We start from the raw sequence: 15,294 nt of genomic DNA on the forward strand, positions 1-15,294 counted from the left end.
TAACGAGGCAGGCAGGGGGTACAGTCCCCCAAGTGCCAGCTCTGGACTGAAGGAACCTCAGGGTTCTGAGTTCCAGTCTGACTTCAGACCCTTCCCTGTAGTGGGACCCTGGACAGGTCCCTTAACCCTCTGAGTCTCATCTGTGACATGATGTGGAGAAGGAAATGGCAAAGTCCTCTGAGATATGAATCTCTGCCTAGAAATCCCTCAGAGGGGCTTACAAAGGGTCAGATGCAGCTGCAATCCCCTGGCCCATAAATCTGTGCAGAGACAGGACTCACTGCCAGCAGGAGCTTGGCTGGGTCATTCAAGTGAATTACCTTGGAAATGTTGGGCCTGGAGCTCTCTTTCAAGGTCCATAGGCCTGAGGACTGGAGTTGTGGTTGTCCATCCTGCACTCCTCCTGTAACCTTCTTTCATGTCAAGAAACGGTTTTCTACTAAATCTGTCCTTGTATTTCTCTCAAGTCTCAGGAAAACCTGTAATTCTTGTAGCCTTCTAACTATATGCTAGCTCCTATCCTTTATTTCTTTGACTGTTTTCTTTTTTTAAATGATTAGATTATTTTTTTCTCTTTGAAGAGTCTTTTCTGAAAGATAAAGGGAAAAGGATTTTCAAGTATAATTAAGTCTGACTTCTATTTTAAAAAATCAAACTATAGCTGTATCTTGTTGCTGATTTTATCATCCTTCCAATTTGTCTCATTCTTTTCAGTGACAGATTGTATAAAGGTGCCATCTACACCTTCTATCCACTTCCTACTTTTCCTTTCCCACCTTTAATTTGTGTTGTCTCTTTCCACTGCTTCATGGAAAATTGTCTTTAAGATCATTTAATAACAATTATATATATATACATATACATATGTAATAAAAATAATGACTTTAATAATAACTATAACTAATCATCTAGTAATACGTTTACTATTGTTTAACCAACATTTGGGATGTATGATGTTTCTATTGTTCCTGTTTTAGAATAAGGCCTGGGGATATGCTTAACATAACTCCCCCATGATAAAGTACCTAATTAGTGTCACAACTGGAACGCACAGTTTGGATTTCTAGCTCAAAAAATTTAGGGATATTCTTAGTGCAGGGAAATATAAGTTATGAAATCATGCTCCAAGTATTTGAAGTGTTACCAAATGTAAAGAGCACCAGCTTCCCAGTTAGCAGATCTAAGTTCAGAGCCTGCTTCTAACACTTTCTAAGTGTGACATTGGACAATTCACTTCACCTCTCAATGCTCCTTTTCTGTTAAGGCTTTGAGTCCTGTCCAACACGGTGTGACCCTGTTTGGGGTTTTCTTGGTGGAGATCCTGGAATGGTCTACCATTTGCTTTTCCAGCTCATGTGACAGATGAGGAAACTGGGGCAGGGCCCGTCAGTTAGAATGTGTCTGAGACCCAGTTGAACTCACGAATATGAGTCTATGCACTATGGCAGTAATACTTTGCTGTCTTAGCAGCTCTTAAGCTATGACTTTGATAGAAGGTAGCAACTTTCTATCGGGAGTTTCTTCATATAGGAATTGGATTATATCTATAAAATCACAGCTTCAGTCACTATCTCTCCATTGTTATCAGAAATCAGATTGTAATGTAATACTCTGTGGATTTAGAATTAGTTTTTCTCTCTAAAAATTTAACCGTTTTTGAAGTCTTGGGCAGTTCTGTTAATTTCCCCTCATCTGATTTTGGGCTTCAGCTCCCTCTTGATCATGTTTCTTCTACCTTCTCCATATCAGTCACCCTTCTTCCTAATGAAGGTGATTGAATCTAGAATTCAACATAAAGTAGTTTTCTTTTCCCCACAACATTGACCACTGGTGCTGATGCTTTTTTGTGTTCCTTTCAGATTCCCCTGTTGAAAAAAGAGAATGTGAAACCAAGGAGCTAACTCCACAACAGTATATTACTATCAGAGAGACATCCAAAGAGGGACTCATAAAGGATGATTTCTACAAATCCAAATTGGGAGAAGCTTGTAATTATGACACTGGATTAGAAAGGCAGATAAACAAATTGGAAAGACAGTCCATGAAGCTAGTAATTAAGCATAGGAAAACATGTAGCAGAATTTCCATAGTGAACAATTTTTGTAAGTTTAATAAATACAAGAAGCTTTTCAGTTACTACCCAAAACTGAATCATTACCATAGAGTGTGTTCTGAAGAAGAACCTCATGGAATTAATGAATGTGGCAAAACCTTCCACATCAATTCAGGTGTTAGTAGTGTACGGGGAGGAATTCATGCTGGAGTGAAAGCTGGTAAATTTGGTGAATATGGTAATGCATCTGGCTGCAAACCATACCTTAGTGTTCAACAGAAAAATCTTCAGGAAGAAAAGCCTATTGAACGTTATGATAATAGTAGCAAAACTTTTAGGAAGTGGGGATATCTTTCTCCACATAATAGACTTCCTTCTGAAGAGAAACCCTATAAATGTAATGAATGTGGAAAAGCTTATAAGGACAAAGACTCCTTTAATAAACATGAGCGAATTCATACTGGAGAGAAACCTTATAAATGTAATGAATGTGGAGAAGCCTTCAGGTTGAAAAGAAGCCTTGTTGTACATGGAACAACTCATAGTGGGGAGAACCCCTATAAATGTAATAAATGTGGGAAAGCCTTCACTCGGATCGATAGTCTTAAGAGGCACGAGAAAATTCATACTGGAGAGAAACCATTTGTATGTAAACAATGTGGAAAAGCCTTCATGTTTAAGGGAATCCTTGACATACATGAGGTAATTCATTCTGAACAGATGCCTTATAAATGTAATGAATGCGGGAAAGCCTTCAAACTTAAGGGAACCCTGAATATACATAAGAGAATTCATACTGGAGAGAAACCGTATAAATGTAATGAATGTGGAAAAGCCTTCACTCAGAAGTATCACCTTAATATTCATAAAAGTATTCATACTGGAGAGAAACCCTATAAATGTAATGAATGTGGAAAAGCTTTCACTCAGACGTATCACCTTAATATGCATAAGAAAATTCATACTGGAGAGAAACCATATATTTGTAAAGAATGTGGGAAAGCCTTCATGTTTAAGGGAAGGCTTGATATACATGAGGTAATTCATACTGGACAGAAACCCTATAAATGTAATGAATGTGGGAAAGTCTTCCGCCAAAAGGGAGGCCTTAATTCACACAAAAGAATTCATACTGGGGAGAAACCCTTTAAATGTAACGAATGTGGAAAAGCCTACCACCAGAAGGCAGGCCTTGATTCACATAAGAGAATTCATACTGGAGAGAAACCCTTTAAATGTAATGAATGCGGGAAAGCCTACCAGCAGAAGGCAGGTCTTAATTCACATAAGAGAATTCATACTGGAGAGAAACCCTTTAAATGTAATGAATGCGGAAAAGCCTATAGGCAGAAGGTAGGCCTTAATTCACATATGAGAATTCATACTGGAGAGAAACCATTTAAATGTAATCAATGTGGAAAAGCCTTCAGGGAGAAAGGCAGTCTTAATTCACATAGGAAAAGTCATAACTCATATGAAACTATGTAATGAATGTGGAAAAACCTTCAAAGTTAAGGAACATCTTAATAGACATAAGAAAACTCATACTGATGTGAAACTCTATATATGTGATGAATGTAGAAAAGTCTTCAAATGTAAGGAATACCTTAATTCACATAAGAGATTTCATATTGGAGAGAAACCTTAAAAATGCAAGGAAGTTGGAAAACTGTTTAAGTGTATAGAAACTTTAAAAAATAAAGAAATTCCTTCTGGAGGGAAGTCCTTTGAATGTACTGATGTTGAAGGAGACTATGGCTGAAATCCAAACTTTGCAAAATAAAAAATGAGAAATTGAGAAAACTTTCTTGTACAGTTCAAACCTTAACTTATATCAAATAATATATCCTGGTGAGAAATGAAAGGGTAAAGAATGTGAGAAAGCATTCAAATAGCAGGCACACTTTATTTTACATGAAAATATCTTCACTGGCTCAAGCTGATATAATACCTTAGACAGTCATACTGATTGAGCAATTGGATTTGGGCCAACACTCTTATATAAGCAGTGGACATGGAGGAGATGGGGGACAAGATCCAGGGAGGAGTAGTTTGAGATATTGACACTTCTGTGCAAAAGTTATATCAAGATAACTAGATAATCTCAGAGGTTGAACACAGTACAGATTAGAAAGTAAGTAAACTCCAGTTTCACTTGATTCTATTGTAATAAGACAAGTTCTACTTGTTTCATTATCCAGATAATGGGGAACAGATGAACTTGTTTAAAGACCAGATCATAAATACTAGCCCTTATTATTATCTCAGTTTTTCTAATTAAATTAAAGGTAATTTTTAATCTTCTCCCCCATCACTGTTATATTTTATTTTTTTCCAATTAAATATTGTAAAGGGCTGAAACTCTTGAGTTAATGCACTGAGATTGGACAACCGAGCACTTAAGGCTAATTACGAATTGGACAATACTCTATAAGCATACACTTGGAAAAGGACCCTTCTCACTATTCTGTGCTGGCTCAGTAACTGGTATATACAGAGAATTGTAGGAGGGACTAGGAGGTGGAATAAGACTACCCAGAGTCACTTCTGGGCAGGAAAGGAAAAGGAGAGGTTGTGGAGATTCTGTGTCCGTCCAATACACTCCCACCCCTAAAGACCAAGAAAAAAAACCAACGACTTTTGCTTATCCTGACTCCAGATGATTCTAAGGTATCCAGGGTGCTTACTTGGTCTTCACAATATATGAAGATAATTTTCAACCTCCCTATTACATATATCAGCTGGTACTCCAAGCTTAGTTTCCTCTGAGGAAGGAGGAAGAAAGGAGAGCTGCAAGTCTTGGCTATGTGTCTTGTCTTCTGGGTGTCACTATCTTTGTTATGGAGAAAGAAGGTAAAACTTTATACATCTTAGGTAGAGTTGTCCTTTTAACAAGGTTGTTGCTTGTCCTTCATTCCTGAAGATGAATTACCTCAGGGAGGGGATTCCCTGAGAGGAAAATAAGTTAGACTTGAGTGAGGGAAGGCTGTGCAAGGTTGCCAGCCTTTGTAACCAGAACCATCTGGGTCAGTGGCCAGATAACAGTTCTGGATAATTGGAAATAGCCCTGGAAGCAGGAGGAGTCATTAAGTTAGCATCTTTAACAGGTTTGACTAGGAATGCCTATTCAGTGATTAAGGCTGGTAAGGTTCTGGTGAGCAGAAGACCTGGGGTGAATCCTGCCTCTCTGACTTATTGTCTTCCTCACTTAGGGCAACTTATTCAACCTTTTCTGAGCCTCAGGTTCCTCATTTATAAAGTCAGGGGTTTGAACTAGACAAGGGCATCTTAAATATTTTTGCAACTCCCTGCACCAGCCTACCTGTACTTGAGAGTCTTATGAGTAGGGTCTCACCCTTTTTGGGGTTCATATCATTGGTTAATAAAAGTCCGTGTATTTTCTAAACTTTAATAGAAATTAGGTTTCTCGTTTTTCTGGTTTTGATTGTTTTCCACATTTTCAATTTTATCTTACTGATTAGTATTATGTCAATAAGAGTATAATTGGGAAAAGTCATGGTTTGAATTTTTTTCTTATCTTTTCAAAAGAAGAATTATCGTATTGTGCCATAGTTCCCTTTTATTGTCCTCCCTCAGTTCCTTGAATTGTTGTGCCTCATTTCCTTTGGTTCTAACACCCCCCTCCCTCCTAATCATCAGAACATTTGATCCGGATAAGGAGAAAAACCTTCTATCTTAAACATCATGACCCCAGACCTTCCCAACTTATCAGAATGTGTGGTGCCTCCCCCCATTCTGTTATTGTTCTTAATCATCAAAACCCCATAAAGAATCTCTGGAATCCCACATTCAGTGCCAGATTCTTGGATACAAAAGTCTCATTCAGTCCTGGGATCAAAACATGGATTCTTTTGGTTCCAGCACACTCTGTCCCTCTCAAATAAAATATATTAAAAACTCTCTAATCACTGTCTTGCCTCAGTTTGTCTGGCATTACAATCCATTCAAATACTTTATTCAAATTCAAAATTTTGGGAAACTGATTTGGTAGATTTAAAAATGTTAACTGGGTGTAAATTGGAATTTTAGGCTATAAATTTGATATGGTTTTAATTAGGACTATTCCATTAGTTTGGAATTGAAATTTTAATCAATGCTATGTTGAATGAGATTAGTAGCAAAAGAAATCCAATCTATGCCAAGGTAATACATGATTTGATATTTTCAGTGGTGGATTTCTGGATACATTCATCATGATTATTAGTGCAAGATAGAATGGTTTTCACATAATTAGATATGAAGGAATTTTCCATAGAACCTCCTCATTGTGTCATTCCTCAATTAAAATAATTGGCTGAAGGCAAATGAGACTAAAAAGTACCTTATATTTAGCTAAATCAGGCTATTGAGGTGTGGGAATAGGGGGAGAGATCCCCTCTGGTTGGAGACGCAGGTCCAATGTGAAAGAATTTATGAACCCCGAAATTTGTGACAAAAAAGGATTTTTTATTGTTCACTAATCAGGAGGCTTTTTTTAGGGAGTACATTCCTAATGAGGAATTTGACAAAGTTGCATTTGACAGATCCCTGTTTTATGAGCAAAATTTGGCCTGGGTCGGCAGCTGTTTAGGCTAATCAATAAAGGACCATCAGACAGAGGTGTCAAATTGAATAAAATCCTTCTGAGGGCTTTTCCCAGAGTCTGGGAACCCCTGAAGGGGATGGGGGCCACCCTCAAAAGATCAATGGAGGGTGATTTGACCAAGAACTCCAACTGAATGAAGCCACTTAACTTGTCTGGGAAGAAATACTTTCAGGCTTCACCCCCATCAAGGCCAACCCCTGTAGTTGTGTCCAAGGACAAGTGTTCACATCCTAATTCTGTTACTTTCTAGGTGTGGGAGGCTGGAGTGTGTGACTCCTATACTCTCTTTAATGTTTTCACCTGAGAAATGAAGTTTAGGCAGGGTTAGGGTCAAGACACTTTCTTCCACATCTGTGGGCCTCTGGGCTTACTGTGGATTCAACTTTTCAGTAGCATTATGGCTTCTAATATGTGTGAGGTTACATAGCTTGGATCCCACTTCTGTACAAGGATTCTTTTTATGACTCTTTTATTTTGTTTGTAACAAGCCAGTTAGCAGCTCCTGCCTCATCAGTGGTTAGATTGCTAGGAGTCAGAAAGCTTGATCATCCTGAGTCTGTATTTGGATTTAAACACTTCCTAGCTGTGGGACTCTTAGCAAGTCCCTTTAACCTGCTTTAGCTTAGTTTCCTCATCTGTCAAATGTGCTGGAGAAAGAAATGGCAAAACAATTCAATGTTTTTCCCAGGAAAATCTGAAAAGGGGTCATAGTGTCACACATGACTGGATAATAATAAATAAAATCCATTTTAGCAGCCCTTCTCCCAGCTCTGAAGGGGATGATCTGTACTGGAATTCTGTGTTCCCATGTTTAGTTTGGGAAACTAAATGGGCAGGATGTCTATTTTAGCATTTCCATTGAAAGGGAGAGATTAAGCTGGTTTCAGTATTCCCCTCAGCTTTAATTTCTGTCTCTTTGCAGACCTCTCCCTTTATATACCTGTAAGGAGGGTGCTTTCCCTACACCTTATATATATGGGTGTGAAAGGGCTTAGAGACAAAGAAAGAATCCACCGTGGAAAGATGTATAAGTAAAACTTCCATAGGATCTGTATGTACTCTTAGTTTATTATGATGGATTTCTGAATGGACTTATTCAATGAGACTGATATGGCTTATTTTAAGTAAAGATCCTTGTGAAGGGAATAGAATGTATATTTCCATTTTTAATAAAAGTTTTATTCCTTTGTATGCCACAAATTAGACAGTTGAGCAGTGAAAGACATTTCAGAAGGCAAATGACTTTAGTCTTGGGGGGGAAAGTCATTATTTGTCTGGCTTTCTCTCTGTCTGTCTCTTTCTGTGTGTGTCTCTTTTTGCTTGGCAATCAAGATTCCTGAAGAACAATGTGACACTCAGTCTCTTTCCTCAGAGAACAATATTTCAGACATAAGCAGCACTTATCAGGTTCTGCCCATTTTTGCTAGTCTAACACATTCAGATTTTGATGACAAGAAAATGTTTGTGACATGAAACAACCATCTCAAAACATCCATCACAGATTTCAAAGTTGTACCAATTTTTTTTTTTTTTTGTTATATGAATTAAAAAGGACAAAAATACGTTCCATGTGATGAGGTCAGAGTAGCATTTTCTAAATACATATATCAAAACTTCCCAAGGGTTTTCTCTCAAAGTTTACATTTTTTTTTTAGTAGAATAGGTTACAAGAAAAATGAAGAGGCAAAAGAGGGACCAGAAGTGATTAATATGTAAAAGGTAAGAGAACAAAATGGTTATCAAGGAAAGGACTTTTGGGGAAGTGATTCAAGGAATATATCATGAGTATGCCATCAATTTGCAACTTATATCCATAGAAGAATTTAGCAAACTAAACACAGCTATAGTAGGGAGAAAGACAGTATTAAAGGGAAGACTTTGAGAGGAGGGAGATAGAAAGTACCTGGTAGTGGGCTTAAATCCAGAAAAGCATTGAGCAAAGATCTTCATCCCAAGCACATGGTTAATAGGGGAAATAAACATTGGGGTTTTCTCAAGGAAGGAGGGAAAATAAAGGAGGGAACAAGAGTGTATATTGAGATGTAGACACTACCTTGAATAGACAATCTAGGAAAGCCTGGCTTTCTTAAGTATCTTAAATTGTTAATCAGGACAATCTGGGCACATCATGTTCATCTTACCTATGAGAATAAGACAGTTTGGGAAATTAAATGGGCAGGATGTCTATTTTAGCATTTCCAATGAAAGGGAGAGATTAAGCTGGTTTCAGTATTCCCCTCAGTTTTAATTTCTGTCTCTTTGCAGACCTCTCCACTTATATGCCTGTAAGGAGGGTGCTTTCCCTACACCTTATATATATGGGTGTGAAAGAGCTTAGAGACAAAGAAAGAATCCACCATGGAAAGATGTATAAGTAAAACTTCCATAGATTACCAGTCTAGACAGACCCCTTAAGGTGCAAGGTAAGATAGACTGACAGTAATGAAGCAGCAAAGAATAGCACTTTTTTTTTTTTTTTTAAAGTTTGAATGTCATCTTAGTGAAAAGCAAGTCGGACGACGAAAAATCTGAGGATTTTAGATGTGAATGGGATTCAATTCAACAAGTTCAACATTTATTAAATCTTTACTATAAGCCCAAAACAGTTCAAAGGACTGGGAATATAATAAAAAAAACAAAAACAAAACAGTTCTTACATTCAGGGAACTTAGTTATGGAGGAATACTGTACACAAAAGGAAGCTGAAAAGCAGGGAGGAAGGTACCAGCCATCCTGTACACACCCAACAGAGTTGTAGATGGAAAGTAGAGAGTTTGTTGGAAAGTGTAGTTCTCAACCTTTCTTAAAATAAAGGACAGCACTTTAATGCTCCATTGTCTAGCCCTCATATCCAAGTGTATGCGAGACAATATGTTTGGCTGTGGCAAACATAATGGAGGAGTCTGTAATTTCCTTTTCCAGTACATTTTACAGATAAGGAAATCAGGCAGATAGGCTGAATTGACTTGGTAAAGCTCACACAGAATGTGTATGAGGCCAGATTTGAACTCAGGAAAATAAGTCTTGACTTCAGGCCAAGTACATTAAAGAGTAGAAATGTGAGGATGGTACCAGAATTCTGACATTATTTAGATTCCAAATAAGAGTGATAAGTAACAGGTAACATTAAATTTGATCCTAATTATGTTTCTGTCCCTTAACCTATCATCAATGGCTAAGGACTGAGTGTTGATTATATTTGACTCCATTTCTTTCCTAGTCTTCAGACATTACTCCTGAGTTTTAGATTCTGATAATTATCCCTGAGCAGTGTGGAGTGACTGTCAAGTGTCTCTGTCTCTCTGTCTCTGTCTCTTTCTCTCTCTTTCTCCCCTCTCTCTTTCTTCCCTCTCTGTCTGTCTCTGTGTCTCTGTCTCTTTCTCTCTCTTTCTCCCCTCTCTCTTTCTTCCCTCTCTGTCTGTCTGTCTCTGTGTCTCTGTCTCTCTCAAACATGCGCGCGCACACACACACACACAACCTTAGCTTCTTGATATCTATCAGGAGAAATTGAGCAGTGGGATAGACTTTCTGGTGTTGTCCTTCCCCCTCCCTTCCCCATACTACCTGTCATCTCCTAACCTCATTATATCTTATAGTGTTTCCTCTCAAACTGCACTAATCCTTTTTTTAAGTAACTGCCTCTTTTGGGCTATTAAATCACTTTTAGGATTACTAAATCCTAAGGGCACACTCCAACCTCATTGCATGCTTCCTTTCTCCTGGATAATTGCAAGTTATACTAGGGAATGTGCTTGTTCCTTCATTAATCATTAATGTCTTTCCTTGCTCTGTTCTCTTGCACTCTATTTCATATTTACCATTCCTGGTGTCTATTTTATCTCTTCAATTTGTCTATAACCTCTTTTTCTAAATAAACCTATATATCCAAGAGAATGAACATCGTGAATTCTTCTCCTGACTGATGCTCAATATTTGTTGCCTACAAACCACATCATCTGTTATTGTATCAGCCACATCAATGGGTAATATATTTGATAGTAACACTATTTCCGTTATGTAATAAGTGCCTAACGATTCACTCTTAATCACATCTGACTCCAACTTTCCCCAGGTCCCCAAACATTTGTCTTCAGTCATACAGAGGGGAATTTTCTGATACAGCAGAAGCTGTGATGAAACGTTAGAAATGGCAGGGAGAGCATCACGTGTGAGCCACTGCAAGGTTAGAGAATTCCATCTGGCCATGGCTGTGGGGGGCTGAGGAGCTTGGTTGAATTTGAATTTGCTGGACAGAGAGGGAGAGTCACACAGATACTTTTCATACGGAGATACATTGAAATATTTCAGAAATTTTTGAGCAGTTGTTGCTCTTCCCAGACAAAAAGTCTTTCTTTGTCCAGCTGGAAATCAGCAGCTTCATTCTGCAGCCCTGCAGGCTCTCCTTTCACACTCTCTGCTCAGCCAGGCTTCAGGTTCTCCATAGAGCCCCAGGGCAGAGAAGGAAAGACTTCTCCCAGCAGACTAGGAATGGGTGAATGTGATCTCATCTGTCCTGTGTCTGGACCAAAGGCTATGTCCCTTCCCTCACATTTGCTGAGGGAAACTTCTTTCAGGGTTCATTGATGCTTCTCCACTGGCATTTCTAGACATATCCCTTTTCTCTAGAGAGAGAACAGGACTGAGTTCTGAGGTATCTTTTGTGTTCTCAGCACTTTCCACTTATTTCTCCTTGAGCAGGGCTTTGAGTAACTAAACCAAACGTGATTTCTTGGCTGGAGAGACATGAAGACTCCAGGCTATCAAGGGAAGAAGCCCCCAGATGCTCTTCGGAGGGTGAGTAATAACCAAGCGGGCAGGGAGTATAATCCCCTGGGAGCCATCCCTGGACTGAAGGAACCTCAGCCTTCTGAGTTCCAGTCTGAACCCAGATATGTCCCAGCAGTGAAAGCCCAGACAGATCCCTTAATCCTGTGGTTAACCCTGGAGAGAAACCCTATAAATGAAATTAATGTGGAAGAGCCTTCAGATTTCTGGGAAGCTTTTATTCACATCAAAGAATTCATACTGGACAGAAGCCTTATAAATGTAATTAATGTAGAAAAGTCTTCAGGCAGAAGGGAGGCCTTAATAGATATAATAGACATGTCCTCTGTGACATGATGTGGAGAAGGAAATGACAAACTCCTCTGAGATATGAATCTCTGCCAAGAAATCCCTCAGAGGGGCTTACAAAGGGTCAGATGCAGCTGAAATCCCCTGGCCCAGAAATCTGTGCAGAGACAGGACTCACTGCCAGCAGGAGCTTGGCTGGGTCATTCAAGTGAATTACTTTGGAAATGTTGGGCCTGGAGCTCTCTTTCAAGATCCATAGGCCTGAGGACTGGAGTTGTGGTTGTCCATCCTGCACTTCTCCTGTAACCTACTTTCATGTCAAGAAATGGTTTTCTACTAAATCTGTCCTTATATTTCTCTCTAGTCTCAGGAAAACTGTAATTCTTGTAGCCTTCTAACTATATGCTGGGTCCTATCCTTTATTTCTTTGACTGTTTAGTCTTCTCAAATTATTAGATTATTTTTTCTCTTTGAAGAGTCTTTTCTGAGAGATAAAGGTTAAAGAACTTTCAGGTTTAATTAAGTCTGACCTCTATTTTTAAAAATCAGATCATTGCTCCATCTTCTTTCCTGTTTTATCTTCCTTCTAATTGGTCTCATTCTTTTCAGGGACAGATCATATAAAGATGCCATCTACAGCTTCCATCCTCTTCCTCCTTTCCCTTTCCCACCTTGAATTGGTGCTGTCAGCCATTTTACTGATTCATGGGAAATTGTCTTTTAAGGTCATTAGTAACTTTAATAATAACTATAATTAATATACTAGTGGCAGATTTACTAGTGTTTCACCATTGTTTGGAATTTTAAAATTTTAGACATAAATTAAATTTAAATTTAAAATTTAGGACATGAAAACAGGCTCTAAAGGTCTGATGTGTTACTGAACATAAAGAGATCAGCTTCCTAGTTAGCAGACTGGATTCAAAGCCCCTCTAACACTTACTAAGTGTGACATTGGACTATTCACTTCACCCCTCAATTCTCCTTTTCAATGGAGGCCTTGAGTTTTGTCCATCACTTAGTGACCCTGTTTGGGGTTTTGTAGGTGGAGATCCTGGAATGGTCTACCACTTCCTTCTCCAGCACATATGACAGATGGGAAACTGAGGCCAACAAGATTAAGTACCTTGACCAGGGTCTCTTAGCTAGAAAGGGTCTGAGAAGAACTTGAACTCAGGAAGATGAGTTTTCTTGACTGGAGGTTCAGTGCTATTTGCAGTATAGCGGGGACACCTCGCTGTTCAACATTCTAGGCAGCTCTCAAGCTGTAACTTTCATAGAAGATGGAAATCTGGTTTGATCTAGGGATTTTCTTCATAAAATCACAGTTTCAATGACTATGTCTTCTTCAGTGTTACCAGAGATCAATTATGTAATCATCTAAAGTTTTAAAATTACTGTTTTTCTCTCTGACAATGTAAATGTTTCTTTCCCATCTCCTATTTTTGGGCTTCAGCTCCCTTTTGATCATGTTTCTTCTACCTTGTCCAAATCAGTCACTCTTCTTCAATGGAGAGGACTGAATCTGGAATTGAGTATAAAATAGTTTTCTTCACCCCAGTATGTGCTGATGGTTTTTTGTGTTTCTTTTAGATTCCCCTGTTGAAAAAAGAGAACGTGAAATCAAGGAGTCAACTCCAAAACAATGTATCACTAGCAGAGAGAGACTCATAAAGGATGCTTTCTGGGATTGTAAATTGGGAGAAAATTGGAATCATGACACTGGATTAGAAAGACAGATAAACAACCTGGAAACACTGTCCATGAAGATAGTAGTTAAGCGCAGCAAAACTTCATGTAGCAGAGTTTCGATGCTGAAGAACCTTTGTAAGTTTAAAAAATACAAGAAGTTTTATAGTTACCACTCAGAACTTAATCATTACCATAGAATGTGTTCTCAAGGAAAACCTCATAGGATTAACGAATATGGCGAAATTTTCCACATCAATTCATGCCTTAATGTACATGGAGGAATTCATACTGGAGTGAAATCTCATGAATTTGGTGAATGTGGTAAGGCTTCCAGCTACAATTCAAACCTTGCTGTTCCACAGAAAATTCTGGAAGAAAAGCCTATAAAATGATGTAATAAAGATAGGAGAACTTTTTAGTCAGGAGATATGTTTGTCATCATAAGAGAATTCCTACTAAAGAGAAACTTTGTAAATGTAATGAATGTGGCAAAGTCTTCAACCTTAAGCAAACTTTTAATAGACACAAAAAAATCCATACTGCAGTAAAACCATATAAATGTAAAGAATGTGGAATAGCTTTCACGTGTGAAAAATATTTTCATAGACATGAGAATATTCATCCTGGAGAGAAACTCTATAAATGTAAAGAATGTGGGAAAGCCTTCAGTGACAAGGGATCCCTTAATAGACATGAGAAAATTCATACTGGAGAGAAACCCTATAAATGTAATGAATGTGGAAAGGCCTTCAGATTTCTGGGAAGCTTTTATTCACATCAAAGAATTCATACTGGACAGAAGCCTTATAAATGTAATGAATGTGGAAAAGTCTTCAGGCAGAAGGGAGGCCTTGTTTCACATCAGAGAATTCATACTGGAGAGAAACCGTATAAGTGTAATGAATGTGAAAAAACCTTTAGGGAGAAAGGAGGCCTTAATAGACATAAAAAAAAATTCATACTGGAGAGAAACCTTATAAAAGTAATGAATGTGGAAAAGCCTTCAATGATAAGGGACATCTGAATAGATATAAGAAAACTCATACTGATATGAAACTATAAATGTGATGAATGTTAAAAAGCCTTAAAATGCATGAGAAATCCTAATTTATGTAAGAGAATTCATATTGAAGAGAAACTCTAATAAAGCAAGAAATGTGGGAAAATTTTTAAGTGGGAAAGAAACTTTAAAAGACATAAATTCATACTGGAGGGAAATCCTTTGAATGCACTGATGTTGAAGCAGACTATAATTGAAATCCAAAGTTTCAGTGTAATGAAATTCAGAAAATATACTTGTACTTCTCAAACTCAAAAAACATCAGAAAAAGTAAGAATGCTATGTTGTGATCCACACTCAGTACCCTCTCTTTGGGTGTAGATGACTCTCATCAGCACAAGGTCATTGCAATTGGTCTCAACCATCTCACTGTGGAAGATCCACATCCATCAGAATTTATCTTCATATAATTTTGTTGCCGTGTATAATGATCTTCTGCTTCTGCTCATTTCACTTAGTATCAGTTTATGTAAGTCTCTCCAGCCTCTCTAAAATCATCCTACTGATCATTTCTTACAGAACAATAATATTCCATAACATTCATAGACCATAATTTATTCAGCCATTCTCCAGTAGATGGGTATCCACTCAGTTTCCAGTTTCTAACCACTACAAAAAGGGCTGCCACAAACATAATTGCACACGTGGGTCCCTTTCTGTCCTTATGGAGACTGAGGGTGTAAATTCTTTCCCCAAACCTGCAACAATGACTTAGGGATCCTAATCTAGTTGGGGTGTCTTCTGTCTGAACATAACAAAGGCAGTCAGGGAAAGCCCTTAGAGTTGCTAATCAAGACAGTCTGGCCACTT

General features: G+C 38.2%; 1 protein-coding gene across 3 annotated transcripts in view; it reads left to right on the top strand.

The window, feature by feature from the left end:
* The window catches only part of LOC100915472 (zinc finger protein 260-like), a 77,405-nt gene extending 62,787 nt beyond the window's left edge, over positions 1 to 14,618 (top strand). For 2 of the 3 annotated variants that reach the window (XM_031949863.1, XM_031949862.1), the window contains exon 4: positions 13,326 to 14,618. In XM_031949863.1, the coding sequence (XP_031805723.1) occupies positions 13,326 to 13,816 (491 nt within the window). In that variant the 3' untranslated portion in view covers positions 13,817 to 14,618. Of the gene's footprint in view, positions 1 to 1,859; positions 4,440 to 13,325 lie in introns of those variants that run through there. The other variant, XM_031949853.1, reaches the window with a different exon arrangement.
* The last annotated feature ends 676 nt before the right edge of the window (positions 14,619 to 15,294 follow it).

The sequence above is a fragment of the Sarcophilus harrisii genome, chromosome 2 (genome assembly GCF_902635505.1).
Source record: "Sarcophilus harrisii chromosome 2, mSarHar1.11, whole genome shotgun sequence".
Taxonomy (NCBI): Eukaryota; Metazoa; Chordata; class Mammalia; order Dasyuromorphia; family Dasyuridae; genus Sarcophilus; species Sarcophilus harrisii.